This window comes from Artibeus jamaicensis, unplaced genomic scaffold (genome assembly GCF_021234435.1).
Source record: "Artibeus jamaicensis isolate MK-2021 breed Jamaican fruit bat unplaced genomic scaffold, CSHL_Jam_final contig_419, whole genome shotgun sequence".
Taxonomy (NCBI): Eukaryota; Metazoa; Chordata; class Mammalia; order Chiroptera; family Phyllostomidae; genus Artibeus; species Artibeus jamaicensis.
In genome coordinates, this window is record NW_026521824.1 from 3827142 (window position 1) to 3841917 (window position 14776).

General features: G+C 40.5%; 1 protein-coding gene across 2 annotated transcripts in view; it reads right to left on the reverse strand.

Moving 5' to 3' along the window:
• SPECC1 (sperm antigen with calponin homology and coiled-coil domains 1) overlaps positions 1–14776 on the reverse strand; it is a 258571-nt gene that overhangs the window by 213442 nt on the left and 30353 nt on the right. For both annotated transcript variants that reach the window (XM_037166251.2, XM_037166265.2), the window contains exon 2: positions 5360–5529. In XM_037166251.2, the coding sequence (XP_037022146.2) occupies positions 5360–5506 (147 nt within the window). In that variant the 5' untranslated portion in view covers positions 5507–5529. The remainder of the gene's footprint in view (positions 1–5359; positions 5530–14776) is intronic.

Here is a 14776-nt window from a genome sequence, read left to right on the forward strand (position 1 = left end):
ATCATATAATGGGATGCATTTTTCTTTGAAGGGGTCTATGTAATCGTATTCTAGAAAGTATTGTTTTCTGTACTAATGTTTTAATGTGACGGACATAGTGTCTTGGAAGCCATCAACAAAATAAAAAGAAAACCCACTGAATGGGGGAAAATATTTGCCCATACATCTTGATAAGGGGTTAATAACCAAAATTTATAAGGAACTTATACAACCCAACATCAAAGAAACAAACAATCCAGTTACAAAATGGGCAGAGAGCTTGAATAGAAACACAGATGGCCAATAGACATATGAAAAACATGCTCAATGTCACTAATCATCAAATACAAATTAAAACCACAATGAGATATCACTTCACACCCGTCAGAATGGCTACCATTAATAAATCAACACACAGCAAGTGTTGACGAGGACACGAGGAAAAGGGAACCCCTGCGCACTGTTGGTGGAAATGTAGACTTGTATAGCCACTGTGTAAAACAGTATGGAGTTTCCTTAAAATTTAAAAAATAAACTGCCTATGGCCCAGCAATTCCATTTCTGGGAATATATCTTATGAAACCAAAAACACTGATTCAAAGAATATATATGCACCTCTATGTTCATTGCAGCATTACATACAATAGCCAAGATCTAGAAGCAGTCCCAGGGCTCATCAGTAGATGTGTAGATAACAAAGCTGTAATACATTTACACAGTGGAATACTACTTGGCTATAGAAGTGAAGGAAATCTTACCCTCTGCCACAGCATGTATGAATTTGGGGAGCACTATGCTAAGTTAAATAAGCAAGTCAGAAAAAGACAAGTACCATATGATTTCACTCATGTAGAATCTAATAAACAAAATTAACTAACAAGTCAAATAGAGACAGACTCAGAGAGAGCAGGCTGACAGCTGTCTGGGGTAGAGTCTGGCGGCTGGTTTGGGGTGATGGTGAAGAAATTGAGTGAAAAAGGAAATACTCATGTTCATGGAAAACAGTGTGGTGATAATTGAGGGTGGTGGGGGAGGGGAAGGAAGGTATAGGGGATAAATGGTGATGGATGGAGACTTGACATGGGGATTGTGAACACCTAATGCAGTGCAAAGATGGTGTGTTGCAGAATTGTGCACCTGAAACTTGTGTAATTTTGTTAACCAGTGTTATTCCAATAAATTCAGTGAAAAGGAAAGAAAAACAACAGTGTCTTTATGGTTTTAAAGATAACTATGAAATAAAATGGTTTCATCTGCTGCTGAAAAAAAAAAGAAGTGGACCCCTAAGTGATACCACACATCTGGTCCAGGAAAATTACATTCAAGGTTAGTGAGAAAAACTACAAATAAGTTTTCCCAACTATTGTAAGTCTTTTTAAAAGGATATTGGTGAAGAGGAATAGTTCTAGGACAGCAATTTTCAACTGGTGTGCCATAAGAATTTTTAAAATATGCAGTACTACTTAGTCAGGGGCATGGACCTCTTTTCTTATAGATCATCAAATAAAAAAGATGACAACAGTCAACACAATGACAGCCATCCAGTGTGAATGAATCAAGATTATACCTGTTTTTTTTTTTTTGTCAGATCAATAAAAATTTTTTTTTCGTGTGCCACAGAATTTTAGTGTTTATGTGTGCCATGAGATGGAAAAGGTTGAAATTGCTGGTCTAGAACACTGGAGACAGGGAGATGCCCAGAGCCATTATGAATATATCTGACATCTATAGAAAAACATATGTAAAAGCCTTCAAATCAACTGAGATTCAAAATGGGCAGCCCCTGCCCACTGCATTGGCAGGGGTCCAAAGGCCCTGGTCCACCTTCCTCCACTGGCCTTGGGGTCATTTACTGAGAATTAGGAGTTTAAAGATTTTCACAATTTAAAAAGATATTTTCCACTTTTGCACTGTTTACATTTCGGGTGCTACACACCCCCAGAATAGCTTGAAAGAGAAAAGTACGCTGAGAGCAAGTGTCAGTGATGTGGTGGAACAATCAGAGCTCTCGTGCTCTGCTGCTGGTACAACCATTTTGGAAAACAGGCAATGTCTACAAAAGCTGAACATTTGCACCCTAGTAATCAGCTATCCTACTCCTAGATATATACCCAAGAGGAGTGAGTACACAGGTTCATCAATAGAATATTCACAGAAGCTTTATTTATGACAGCCCCAAACTAGAGCAACCCAAATGTTCCTGAACAGGAGGGGGAGTAAATTAAATAGCAGTAGAGTATACAATAGAAAGTTCATGCAGTTTTTTAAAATTATGAATATACCAATAAGTGGATGGATCTCAAATACATTATCCTAAGTGAAAGAAACTGGAGACACAAAAGAATTTATACTGCCTGGTTGGTAGAAGTCAAAACAAAGATTACCACCGGGGGAGTTTCTGAATAGGAAGGAAACTTCTGAGCACTCAAATGTTCCACATCTTGACTGGGTGGTGGTTATACAGACACAAACACATGTAAAAACTCAATGAACTATACAGCTGAGATTAAGATTAATGCACTGCACATTCTTTACTCTAGGTGTGCTACTCCTCAATATAAAAGAAAAAGAAAATTGCGGGAGTTATAATCTGGGCAAAACCTTGGTTCCACCCTAGCAAAGTCTAACCTACTTTATCCATCTCCCCTAAATATGTTTTATTGTGGTAAAATATGCATAACATAAAATTTACCATCTTAACTGAAAGGACAAACCAGCACCACTTGCTACTGTGGTGCCATTTGCCCAGCAGGCATATGACCTTATTAAATGTGACTACCATTTTATTCATCTGAGTTTGTGTCCCCAATACAGGAAATGACTGGAAAACAAGAACAGAACTTTTCCCCTGACATTTCTCCCGGTGAACATCTCCAAAATGCTCACCTATCAACAGCAGAAGCGGCCAACATTTCACAGGGAACACTCCTGAGCTTCCAGAAGCTCTACTGGTCTGTTATTGAGGAAATGTATGTATTCACTTGAAATTTAAACTAAAGATGTCTTCCAAGTGTGCTACTGGTCAAAGATAATAAAAACAAAATAATGGAAATGATGGTCGTACCCAGGATAATAGAATAATCAGCAGCCTTCTGTATAGGGAGGGCACTTTGCCCATATTTACTTTCATCTGAAAGCGCTGGAGTAAGCAAAGCAGCAGCCAGGCCTCCCAGGATGGTGAGGCCCACAGTGGGTTTCTGCCTGAGGTTTCATGGACAGAAAGGGCAGAGCCAGAGCCCCTGGTGCTGCCTGCCCCATCCTGAGTGCCTGCCTAGCTGCTCTGCAAAGCCTGAGGGACAGAGTTGTGCAACAAACAAAAACACCCTCAAAGGGCTCATGTTCTAGCCCCAGGGAGAGGGAACACCCCTAAGCAGGTGTGTGTAAAGCCAGGTGAGGAGGGTGTATGAAGGCCAAGGGTCACTTTCCATAGGTGGTTAGGGATGACATCTGATAGGGGGACAATGAGCCTAGACGTAAAGGGGGAGAAATGGCAGATGTGTGAAATTGGGAGGGATGCTCAGAGGGAGGAATTGGACAGAGAGAGCAGCAAGCATGCTGCTGCAGGAGGACCCTGCGCATCAGAGGGATAGGGCCACTGAGTAGCATGAGACATGCGGCCGGCGCTCAGGCAGCCAGGGCAGAGGGGAGGCTGACACTACCTGAGAAAGAGTAGGGCAGGGTCTCCAAGGCATGACTGCCCACTCCAAGGGCTTTGCCCTTTGTGAATGGAGAGCCCCTAGAGGGTTTTAAGCACCACATAACATGATCTCTGTGTTAAAAGGACCACTCTGGCTTCCGCTGAGATGGAATGTTGGTGCAAACAGAGCGGAAAGACCAGTTGGGAAGCCCATGCAAGGAAGGCAATGGCATAGCCCAGGTGGTCCCAGAGGAGGCAGTGGCAGTTGGTTGGAGTTGACATTTATTTTTAAGGTAGAAGTGATAGCATCTTGCTGATGGGCTATGGGATGTGAGAAAAGACATGTTCAAGGATGGTGCCATGGCTCTGGCCTGAGCAGCTGAAGGGATGCAGCTGCTCTCAACTCAGATGGGAAGACTCAGGAGGAGCAGGTCTGGTGGGGAGTGAGACATGCCTGGGATAGAACCAAGATTCAGTTTTGGATGTGCTATGTTTGAGGTGTCCAGGAGGGGTCCTGGTTAGAGACACAAACATGGATGCAATGAACACATGGTATTCATGGGAATGGATGCTATCACCTACTGTAGAGACAGCGTTGTCCCTCAGGGAGTGTGCTGGAAATTTGTGGGGACATTTTCAGTTGTCACCATGATTGGAGGTGTCACTGATACTTAATAGGTGGGAGGACAAGGAGCCTAGATGTCCTACAATGAATGTGACATTCCTGCATAAAGACTGTCTCACATCCCCAACAATTTTCACCTATTTCATAGACATTCATGTAGGTGAAAAATACTTTGTCACAACCAGAGCCTAGAGTGTTCCCTTCATTACATGTGCAAAAACCATGTACTTTGTGCACAACTTTAAGATTCACTGACCTTTCTAAGAGTGATGAGGGGAGATCGCAGTTGGGTTCTGAGCTTTACCGAGTGTCCAGCAATCCCATCCCTCCCTCAGTGTCCTTCATGGCACCCGATTCACAGACACAAGGACCCTGAACCGGTCTGCACTGCAGCTGCCATCCCACTGTGCTAAGGAGTGTCACAGGTGCTTCCACGCAGTCATGCTGAGCCACATGCAGATGGAAACACAGATCATTTAATTATAAACTAGTGTTCTTTTATAGCTAGGACATTATACTAATTCTTCAAAACCATGTATGTATGTCGGTTATGCTACCTCTGATTTCATTCAGGGCAGTAAACCAGGTGTTGGATATGACACAGTAACTTGAAAAGAGTCGAGGCCCAAGGACTGTGCCTGTGGCCCACCCCAAATTAGAAGCCAAGGCAGGGTGAACAGTGGGCAGTGGAGGCTCCAAGATGCCCTGAGGGAGGAGACGATGGAGAAAGAAGACATTTCCAGCAACAGTGTTCATTCTGCTGACTGTCATGTAAGACAAGGATGGAGAACTGACCACTGGGTTACCAGGGTCATCAGTGACCTGAACTCCCACCTAGTGGGGTGCTGGGGGTGACACTAACAGGAGAGCCCACAGTGTCCAGGGAAGGGGATCTGAACCACTGTGAATCATTGTGCAGGTTTTCTTTCTTGATCCCAGGTGCCCCAGCTTCACCCCCTTGGCTCTGCTCCTATAGGTCAGGACAGGCCTGTTCCCCTGGGGCCCTCCTCGGAGACTCTGTTCTGAGAGGCTACTAGATTTTCTTACTGCCCTCCCCAGTCCTCCTGAGCAGGATGCTGGATGCCCAGCTTCCTGGGCCTAGGTGTTTCAGTTGATACCTTGCTGAGTTGGGACTCAAAAGCCAGTGAGGTTGAAGACTTAGAACTCTTCATGCCAGAAGAGGCAGTGGGAAGGGGCCGTGCACAGTCGATCCCATGGGTCCCAGCTTTGGTGATTGGACTCCAGGCCTTGGCTGCACTCCTCATGTTTGTCAAGTGGGTCTGTCTTGCTGCAGAAGAAATGAAGAAAAAAACACTTGTGTCTACAACTTGAACCTGCTAAGTAACATCACAGAGCTTTACTCAGGTACCACATTCACCATTTTTATTGTGTATAACCAGTGTGTTTGCCTGGGCTGCAAAGCAGCTCTCATTCTAAGGTGTCGCTCTTGCATGAGGTTAATCTTCCAGCTTCACAACAGCGGCTGCCAAGCTATAAAGACATATGTGCAACATCACTGATGTTCAGACATTACTTTTCAGCATATGATGGCTTCTTCTTAGTCAGGGACACCTAATACAATGTTACTATATACCCATACACTACCTATATTTCCCCATGTGAAACAAGCCAGCTTGAGCCAAGACATACCATGTCCATAAGCCTTGCAGCTTTAGGGCTGACCATGGCACAACCTATCTACTTTTTAAATAGACATAAACAAATTACTTGAAAATTGGGTTTCACAGAAGCATAGCTTTTCTCGTTTTGGACAAACATGGATAACATTTACAAATTATTAGAGCATACTTTAATTGGTCAGACCTGACATTGTAGGACAGAGTTTCTGCTCTAACTAAAATATTTTATGAAATCAAAATTGTTCAAAGTAGCAGCATGCAGTTAAAGACCTAAGGGGGAAATCAACATACAAAGAGACGTGGGAAGCAGGAGAGGTCCTGCAATCAGCAATCAGTGTTGCCACTTCCGGGCGAGGTGTGGCTGGCCATCTCTGCACCTCTCTGAGCCTATTTCTTCCATCAGTTGCACCACGGGACTGAATGAAATGCCTTCTAGGATCTCATCCAGCTCCAATCCCAACCCTGCCCGTCCCCACAGACTCTAATTACCAGGAGTGCGAGACAGAACACTAAAACTGCAGATAATGCTCCATCCTTTCAAAGAAACAAATTTTAAAATGCATTGTAAAAAACACCAAAAGGTGATGGATAATTCCAGTGGCCACACTCACAGGACCCAAGGGGTCTAATTAACTGTCCCTAGGGGATGACAGCTGGTGTTAGGCCTCTTTCCCCCTTCGATGCATCCCAGTACACCCCACAGCCCTCCATGAGAACAGCAACAGACCACCTCCCCAGCCTTACTCAGGCTGTGACCTCCTCCAGTTCTCTACTTTTCCTGGCCAAAGGAGACCATTTCAACAGACAGAGTCTCTTAGCCAGGGCCACCCTGTTCCTATTCACACATTTTTTTTCACATCAAATCAATTCAGTATATTTCCTGACACCAGTCATTCCACACAGAACAGCAGGGTACACTGGGGAGAAGCATGGTCTGGGATGGTTGTGAAATTGGATAGATAACACAGAGGAGTCCGGTACAGAACCATTCAGGACACTCACAAGCTTGCAGTGGGAATCTAGTAAGTTTCTCCATCAACATTATTTTTTAGTGAAAAGTCACTACAATTAAAATATAGTTCCACACCAGTCAGAACGGCCATCATAAACAAAGCAACAAACAAGTGTTGGAGAGGTTGTGGAGAAGAGGGGACCCTAATCCATTGTTGGTGGGATTGCAGACTGGTACAACCATTATGGAAAACAGTATGGAATTTTCTAAGAAAACTAAAAATGGACCTGCCTTTTGATCCAGCAATTCCACTGCTGGGATTATATCCTAAGAACCCTAAAACACCAATTCAAAAGAACCTATGCACCCCAATGTTCATAGCAGCACAATTTACAATAGCCAAGAGCTAGAAGCAACCTAGGTGCCTGTCAGTAAATGAATGGATCAAAAAATTATGGTACATATACACAATGGAATTTTATGCAGCAGACAGAAAGAAGGAGCTCCTACCCTTTGCAACAGCATGGATAGAACTGGAAAGCATTATGCTGAGTGAAATAAGCCAGGCGGTGAAACACAAATACCATATGATCTCACCTTTAACAGAACCTAAACAACAAAACAAACAAGCAAGCAAAATATAACCAAAGACTGTGAAATAGAGAACAGGCTGACAGTGACCAGAGGGGAGAAAGAGGGAATTTCAGGGGAAAAGGGGAGGGATTCACGGGAACGAGTATGGAGGACACATGGACAAAAACTGGGGTGGGGGTGGAAATGGGAGGGAGGTGGGGAGCACTGGGGGGGGGTGGGCCGGGATGAGAGTAAAAAACAGAAAACTGTACTTGAACAATAATTAAATAATTTTTTAAAAAAGTTCCAAAGATACTGTGGAAAGACAGCTGTGTTTGCCCAAGCTATAACTGAGTATACTAAAAATTTGCAGTTGGTTCATTCATTGTTTTATAACAAATTCTGAAGCCAGCTTTACATTTCAAAATATAAAAACATTAGTGCTTGATTTCACAGGTGTCCATTTTTAATGAAAAAAATTTGAGTGTGAATCCAAATGATTTTGAAGTTTTCGAGTTCCACTGGCTCATAAAAGGTGTCCTTGTGCTTCCAGATCCACATCCACATTATGTCCTTCCTTCCCAGTAATTTTCCTTCCACCTCATGTTTTCCCCTTCTATGATTATGATTCTCATTCAGGTCTTCATCATGCTACTCCACATTGGTAGATTTGTCTCTGTTCCTTTACATATTGAGACTATCAATTACACATCTGCAAAAATATTCTTTCCTGGACACTGCTTCTATCACATTATCCCATTGGTAAAAAACTTCAGTCTTGTTGGGACCCATATTTTAATTGTTCACTCATTTATCTGTTTATTTAACAAATATGTACTGAGCGTTTACTATGTATTAGGCACTCCTCTAAGCACTGAAAATACAACCACAAACGACAGACAAAATAAAACCAGTCCTCTCATGAAGCTTATATTTACTCACCAGAATCTAGCAGACCCTTCACTCTCTACCATCTATACCTAATTGGATCCTGTCAGCCTTTTCCTCTTCTGTTTTTCCCATGTCTCCCAGTTTCTTCCTCACCAAGCAGCGACCTAGTTACTCTCCAACACAGATTCTCTGAGCCAAGTAGACTCTGCCTTCTTACCTCACTCCTGCTTGCCAACACTCTTCACACTCTAATAAGAACAAGCACCTTTGCTGGTCCTCACCCTTGGAGTATCATCTCTCTTCTCATTCTCCAAATTTTGACTCATAGAGTGTAAAGAATATTTTCCTTTCTGACAAATTCCTTCACCAGATTTTCCCCGTACTATTCTTATGTACACTTGATGGCAAATCCCTTTAAGTATTCAGGAGCTGTTTCATAGGGTTAAACTTGCTGCCTTTGGCTAAATAGATGATTACAAAAATTCCATGGTCTAAGCAAGTCAGTGAGGTACAGCACAGAGAGTTCAGGACCAGCCGTTGGGTGATGGGGTTTCTCTTCTGCCTGTTACCAACCACTTAGTGTATAATCTGGAGCACCTTGAGCACATCCCTTAACTGCCTCAGACTCAGCACTCTCCCTCACTGAAATAAGGAGGTCTCACCAGAAACATGGGTGGTCTATTCAACTTCTCTTGCCATCCTTCAAGTCTATTACTTTTCATTCTGAAATCACTTTTTTATAGCCAATTTTTAAAATTGAATTTATTGAGATGACATTGATTAATAAAATGATATATGTTTCAGGTGCACAATTCTACAACACATCATCTGTACACTGTATTGTGTGTTCACAATACAGAGGCTTGACCTGGGGTCAAATCTGTTTCCATGACCATTTATCTCCCCTTTACCCTCTCCTACCTCCTCCGCCCCACTTTCCTTCTGGTTATCATCACCAAACTGTTGTCTGTGACCATGATTTTTTCTGCCTAATCCCTTCACTTTTTTCATCCAGCTCCCCCACAACCACCCTCCTCTCTGATAGCTGTCAGTCTGTTCTCTGTATCTATGAGTCTGTTTCTATTTTGTTTGTTAGTTTATTTTGTTCATTAGATTCCACATATAAGTGAAATCATATGGTACTTGTCTTACTCTGACTGGCTTATTTCATTAGCATAATGGTCTCTAGGTCTACTCATACTGTTGCAAAAGGCAAGATTTTCTTCTTTTTTACAGCTAAGTAGTATTGCACTGTATAAATGTATCACAGCTTTTTTTATCCACTCATCTACTGATGGACACTGGGGCTGTTTCCAATCTTGGCTATTGCAAATAACACTAAAATGAATATAGGGGTGCATATAGTCTTTTAAAAATCAATGTTCACTAGGGGGATGGGCTGGGATGGGAGTAAAAGACAGAAAACTGTACTTGAACAATAAATAAAAAATGCTTAAAAAAAAAAGAAAACTATAGATAGTAAAAAAAAAATCAGTGTTTTGGGTTTCTTTGGATATATTCCCAGAAGTGGAATTGCTGGGTTATAAGGCAGCTCCATTTTTAATTTTTTGTGAAACTCTACACCGCTTTCCACAGTGGCTGCACCTATCTGCATTTTCACTAACAGCGGATGAGGGTTTCTTCTTCTCCGCATCCTCACCAATATTTGTTGTTTGTTGATTTATTGATGATGGCCATTCTGACAGGTGTGAAGAGGTGATATCTCATAGTGGTTTTAATTTGCTTCTGATAATTAGTGACATTAAGCATCTTTTCATATGTCTACCAGCCATCTCTATGTCTTCTTTGGAGAAATGTCTATTCAGGTCTTTTGCCCATTTTTAATTGGATAGGGGTCTTTTTGGTGTTTAATTTTCTAAGTTCTTTATAAATTTTGAATATTAACCCCTTATCAGAGGTATAATTGGTGAACATGTTCTCTCATTTAGTGGGTTGTCCTTTCATTCTGTTGATAGTTTTCTTTGCTATGGAAAAAGTTTTAGTTTGGTGTAGTCCTATTTGTTTATTTTTTCTTTTGCTTCCCATTCCTGAGAAGTTATATCAGAAAATTTGCTATGAGAAATGTCCTAGATTTTACTGCCTTTGTTTTCTTCCAGAATTTTTATGTTTTTGAGTCTAAAATTTAAGTTTTTAATCCATTTTTAAAAATCTTCACCTGAGGATATGCTTATTGAGAGAGGGGGAGAGAGAGAAAGGAAGAGAAACATCAATGTGACAGAGAAACAACAATCATTTGCCTCCTGTATGCACCCTGATAAGTCTGTAATCCATTTTGAGTTTCTTGTTTCTTTTTTTTTTTTCTTGGTTGGTTTTTTTCTGCCTCAAAAAGCTTTATTGTTTCCATTTGGTCTAATGCATGAGAGAAGGCTGCAGAGTGGTTATAAGGAGGCCTAGTGGTTTCAGGGAGAGACTCAGGCAGAAGCTAGACACCAGGAGAACATACAGCACCCCCCCCCACACACACACCCAAAGCCTCTGGGCTCCAAAGGCTCCTAGTCATGTTTGATGGGGGAGCTTTTTGAAGAGACTCTCACCCAGCCCAGCGTGGGGGCTGGCTGGATGGAGAAGGTGAATCAGGTGGTCGCCAATGTTCTTGATGAGTTTCACCTCCAGGTGAAACCAGGTGACACCAGGATGTGGTTCTCCAGGAAGTCACAGAGATGAGGGTCTGTGTGGGCAGAACCAGGGGCTTGCAGATCCACAAGTGCCTGGGTCAGGTTCTTCTCCAAGGCCAAGGCAGCTTCCCTGGCATCCTGAGTGTCACCCCACTCACCTTGGAAAGGCTTCAGCACATTCCAGAAGAGAACTCTGCCACCGCGCTGGGTTTTCACCTTTAAGAGATGCTCAGTGCTCTTGTGCTTCCTCTCCGCTGATGCTCAGAATTAGTGGCCCATGGCCCACAGAGTCATATTGCATCAGTGGAAATAGAAGCCCAGAGAGAGTTATATGTAGCAGGCCCACAGATGCAGGTTGGCCAGGCTTCTACTTTGGCGTAATAATTTTGATGAATTTGGGAGCTCATGGTTATTTGGCAATGAGTTTAAGGTCAAAAAACGGTGTTGGCTGATCTTGGAGGCTGAGGATGGCCAAGGTGGTTCTGGTAGTGACAGGAATAGAGGCTCGAGGGTGGTTAGAGGCTGGGGAAAGGGGCATCCCTGGGGCTGTTCCATCCAAACACTGCCTAAGCAAGAGACAGATCTGGGGGATCGCTGAGGGCACTGACTGAGTTTACTCTGGTGTGTGGTGTAAGAAGGTAGTCTAGTGTTTTTTTTTTGCATGTATCTGTCCAATTTTCCCAACACCATTTATTGAAAAGACTATCTTTACCCCATTGTATGTCTTGCCTCCTTTGTCAAATATCAACTTACTATAAAAGTGTGGGTTTATTTCTGGGCTCTCTATTCTGTTCTACTGATCTATATGTCTGTTTTTACACCAATACCATGCTGTTTTGATTATTACTATGGCTTTGTAGTACAATTTGATATCAGGTAATATTCCTCAAACTTTTTTCTTCTTTTTCAAGATTGCTGTGGCTGTTTAGGGTCTTTTGTGGTGTCATACACAGTTTTGGAATATTTACCCTAGTTCTGTGAAATAAGCCATTGGTATCAAGGAATTGCATCAAATCTATAGATTGCTTTCGGTAGTATGAACATTTTAATGATGTTAATTCTTCCTATTCATGAACTCAGTATATGCTTCCATTTATTTTTATTTGCTTCAGTTTTTTTCTTCAATGTGTTATAACTTTCCAAGTACAGATCTTTGATATCCTTGGTTAAATTTATTCCTGGGAAATTTTTTGGAAGCAATTTTGAAAAAGATTTTCTTATTTCCTTTTCTGAAAGTTCATTATTGGTGTATAAAAATGCAACTGGATATTTATTTTGTATCCTTCTACTTTACCAAATTCATTGATCAGTTCTAGTAGTTTTTTGGTGGAATCTCTATGGTTCTATATATACAGTATCACGCCATCTGCAAATAATGACAGTTTTACCTCTTCCTTTCCAATTTCGATGCCCTTTATTTCTTCTTCTTATCAGATGCTGCAGCTATAACTTCTGGAACTATGTTGAATAAGTGTGGCAAAAGCAGATATCCCTATCATGTTCTCAATCCAAAAGAAAATGTTTGTAGTTTTTGCCCACTGAGTATGATGTTGGCTGTGGGTTTGTCACATATGGCCTTTATTACATTGAGGTATGTTCTCTCTATTCCCACTTTGCTGAGACTCTTATCATAAATGGGTGCTGGATTTTATCAAATGTTTTTTCTGAACGTATTGATGTAATCATGTGGTTTTTAATCCTTCATTTTGTTTATGTGATGTATTGTGTTTATTAACTTGCATATCTTTAACCAACCTTGCATTCCCAAAATAAGCCCCACTTAGTCATGCTGCATGATCTTTTTAATGCATTGCTAAGTATGGTTTGCTAATATTTTGTTGAAGATTTTAACATCTATATTCATCAAGGATATTGATCTATAATTTTCTTTCTTTGCAATGTCTTTATCTGGTTTTGGAATTAGTATAAGCTGGCTTTGTGAAATAAGATTGGGAGTCTTCTCTCCTCTTGAGTATTTTGGAATAGTTTGACAAGGACAGGTGTTAGTTCTTCTAAGAATGTTTGGTAAAATTCACCTGTGAAACCATCCAGCCCAGGTTTTTGTTCATTAAGTTTTTTAATATTATTATTATTACTGCTTCAATTTCATTAGTTGTAATCTGTCTGTTTAGACTTTCTGATTCTTCCAGATTAAGTTTTCAAAGATTGTACGTTTCTAGGAATTTATCCATTTCTGCCAGATTGTCCAATTTGTTGGCATATGGTTGTTTATAATAGTTTCTTATAATCCTTTGTATTTTTTGGTGTCAGTTGTTACTTCTCCTTTCACTACTGATTATATTTGGGTCCTCTCTATTTTTTCTTGATGAGTCTGATTAAAGGTTTGTTAATCTTGTTTATCTTTTCAAAGAACCAGTTCTTGGTTTCATTGATCTTTTTATATTATTTTTTAGACTATTTCATTTATTTCTGTTCTGATATTTATTATTTCCTTTCTTCTACTCATGTTGGGCTTTGTTTATATTCTTTTTCTAGTTTCTTTAGGTGCAAAGTTAGATGTTCATTTAAGATTTTTCTTTGTTTCTCTAGGTTAGCCTGTATTGCCATGAATTTCCCTCTACAGACTGCTTTTGCTGTGTCCCATAGATTTTTGGTTGTTGTATTCTCATTTTCATTTCTTTCAAGGTATCTTTTGATTTCTTTCTTTGATCTCATTGTTAACCCATTCATGTTTAGTAACATGTTATTTAGCTTCCAAGTGTTTTGGTGTTTTTCAGTTTTTACCTTGTGATTGATTTCTAGTTTCATACCATTATGTTCAGAGAAGATGCTTGGTATGATTTCAGTCTACTTAAATTTACTGAGACTTGTTTTGTCATCTAACATGTGGTCTATCCTATAACATATTCCATGTGCACTTGAAAAGAATGAATATTCTGCTGCTTTGGGATGGAATGCTCTGAATATATCAATTAAATCCATGTGGTCAGGTGTATTGTTTAAGGCTGCTGTTGTCTTTTTTTTCTTTTAAATCACTTTCTTTTATTTGCCTATTATTTATTTATTCATTCAATACCAAATCAATATTTAAGGGTACCTAGCCTGGGCAGATTCTAGTAGGCATTGCACATGCAAGCCTATGGTATTATAAAGCAACATATTATTTCCTGTTTCCCATATCAATTAAGCTGCAAAAAATTAAGTCATAGAATCCTTAGTGAAAGATATAATTTCAGTCATATTTTCCAATCCCTGGTAATAATGGCGGTGGTAACTCTCTATCACTGTAGTCTGCTGTTTTCTTGTTATTTCCTGTCTGGAAGATCTATCCACTGATGTCAGTGGGGTATTATTAGTCCTCTACTATGGCTCTATTACTGTTGATCTCTCCCTTTATGTCTATCAAGAGTTGCTTTATATGTTGAGTGCATAAAGGTTTACAAGGTTTATATTCTCTTGCTGGATTTTTCCTTTATTATTAAGTAGTGTCCTTTGTTTCCTACTATAGATTTTGTTTTAAAGACTGTTTAGCAGATGTAAGTATTGCTACCCCAGCTTTCTAAAAATTACAATTTGCATGAAATATCTTTTTCCTTCCTTTACTTTCAGTCCATGTGTATTTTTTGTCCTGAGGTAGGTCTATTACAGACAGCATATAAATATGGGTCTTTTTTTTCTTATCCATTCAGCTGTGCTATGCCTTTTGGTTGAAGCATTTAAACCATTTACATTTAAGTTGATTTTTTAAAGGAGTTTTACTTATTTATTTAGAGGGAATGGGAGGGGGAAAGAGAGGAAGAGAAACATCAATGTGTGGTTGCCTCTTACATAGCCCCCAATGGGGACCTTCCCCACAACCCAGGCATGTGCCCTGACTGTGAG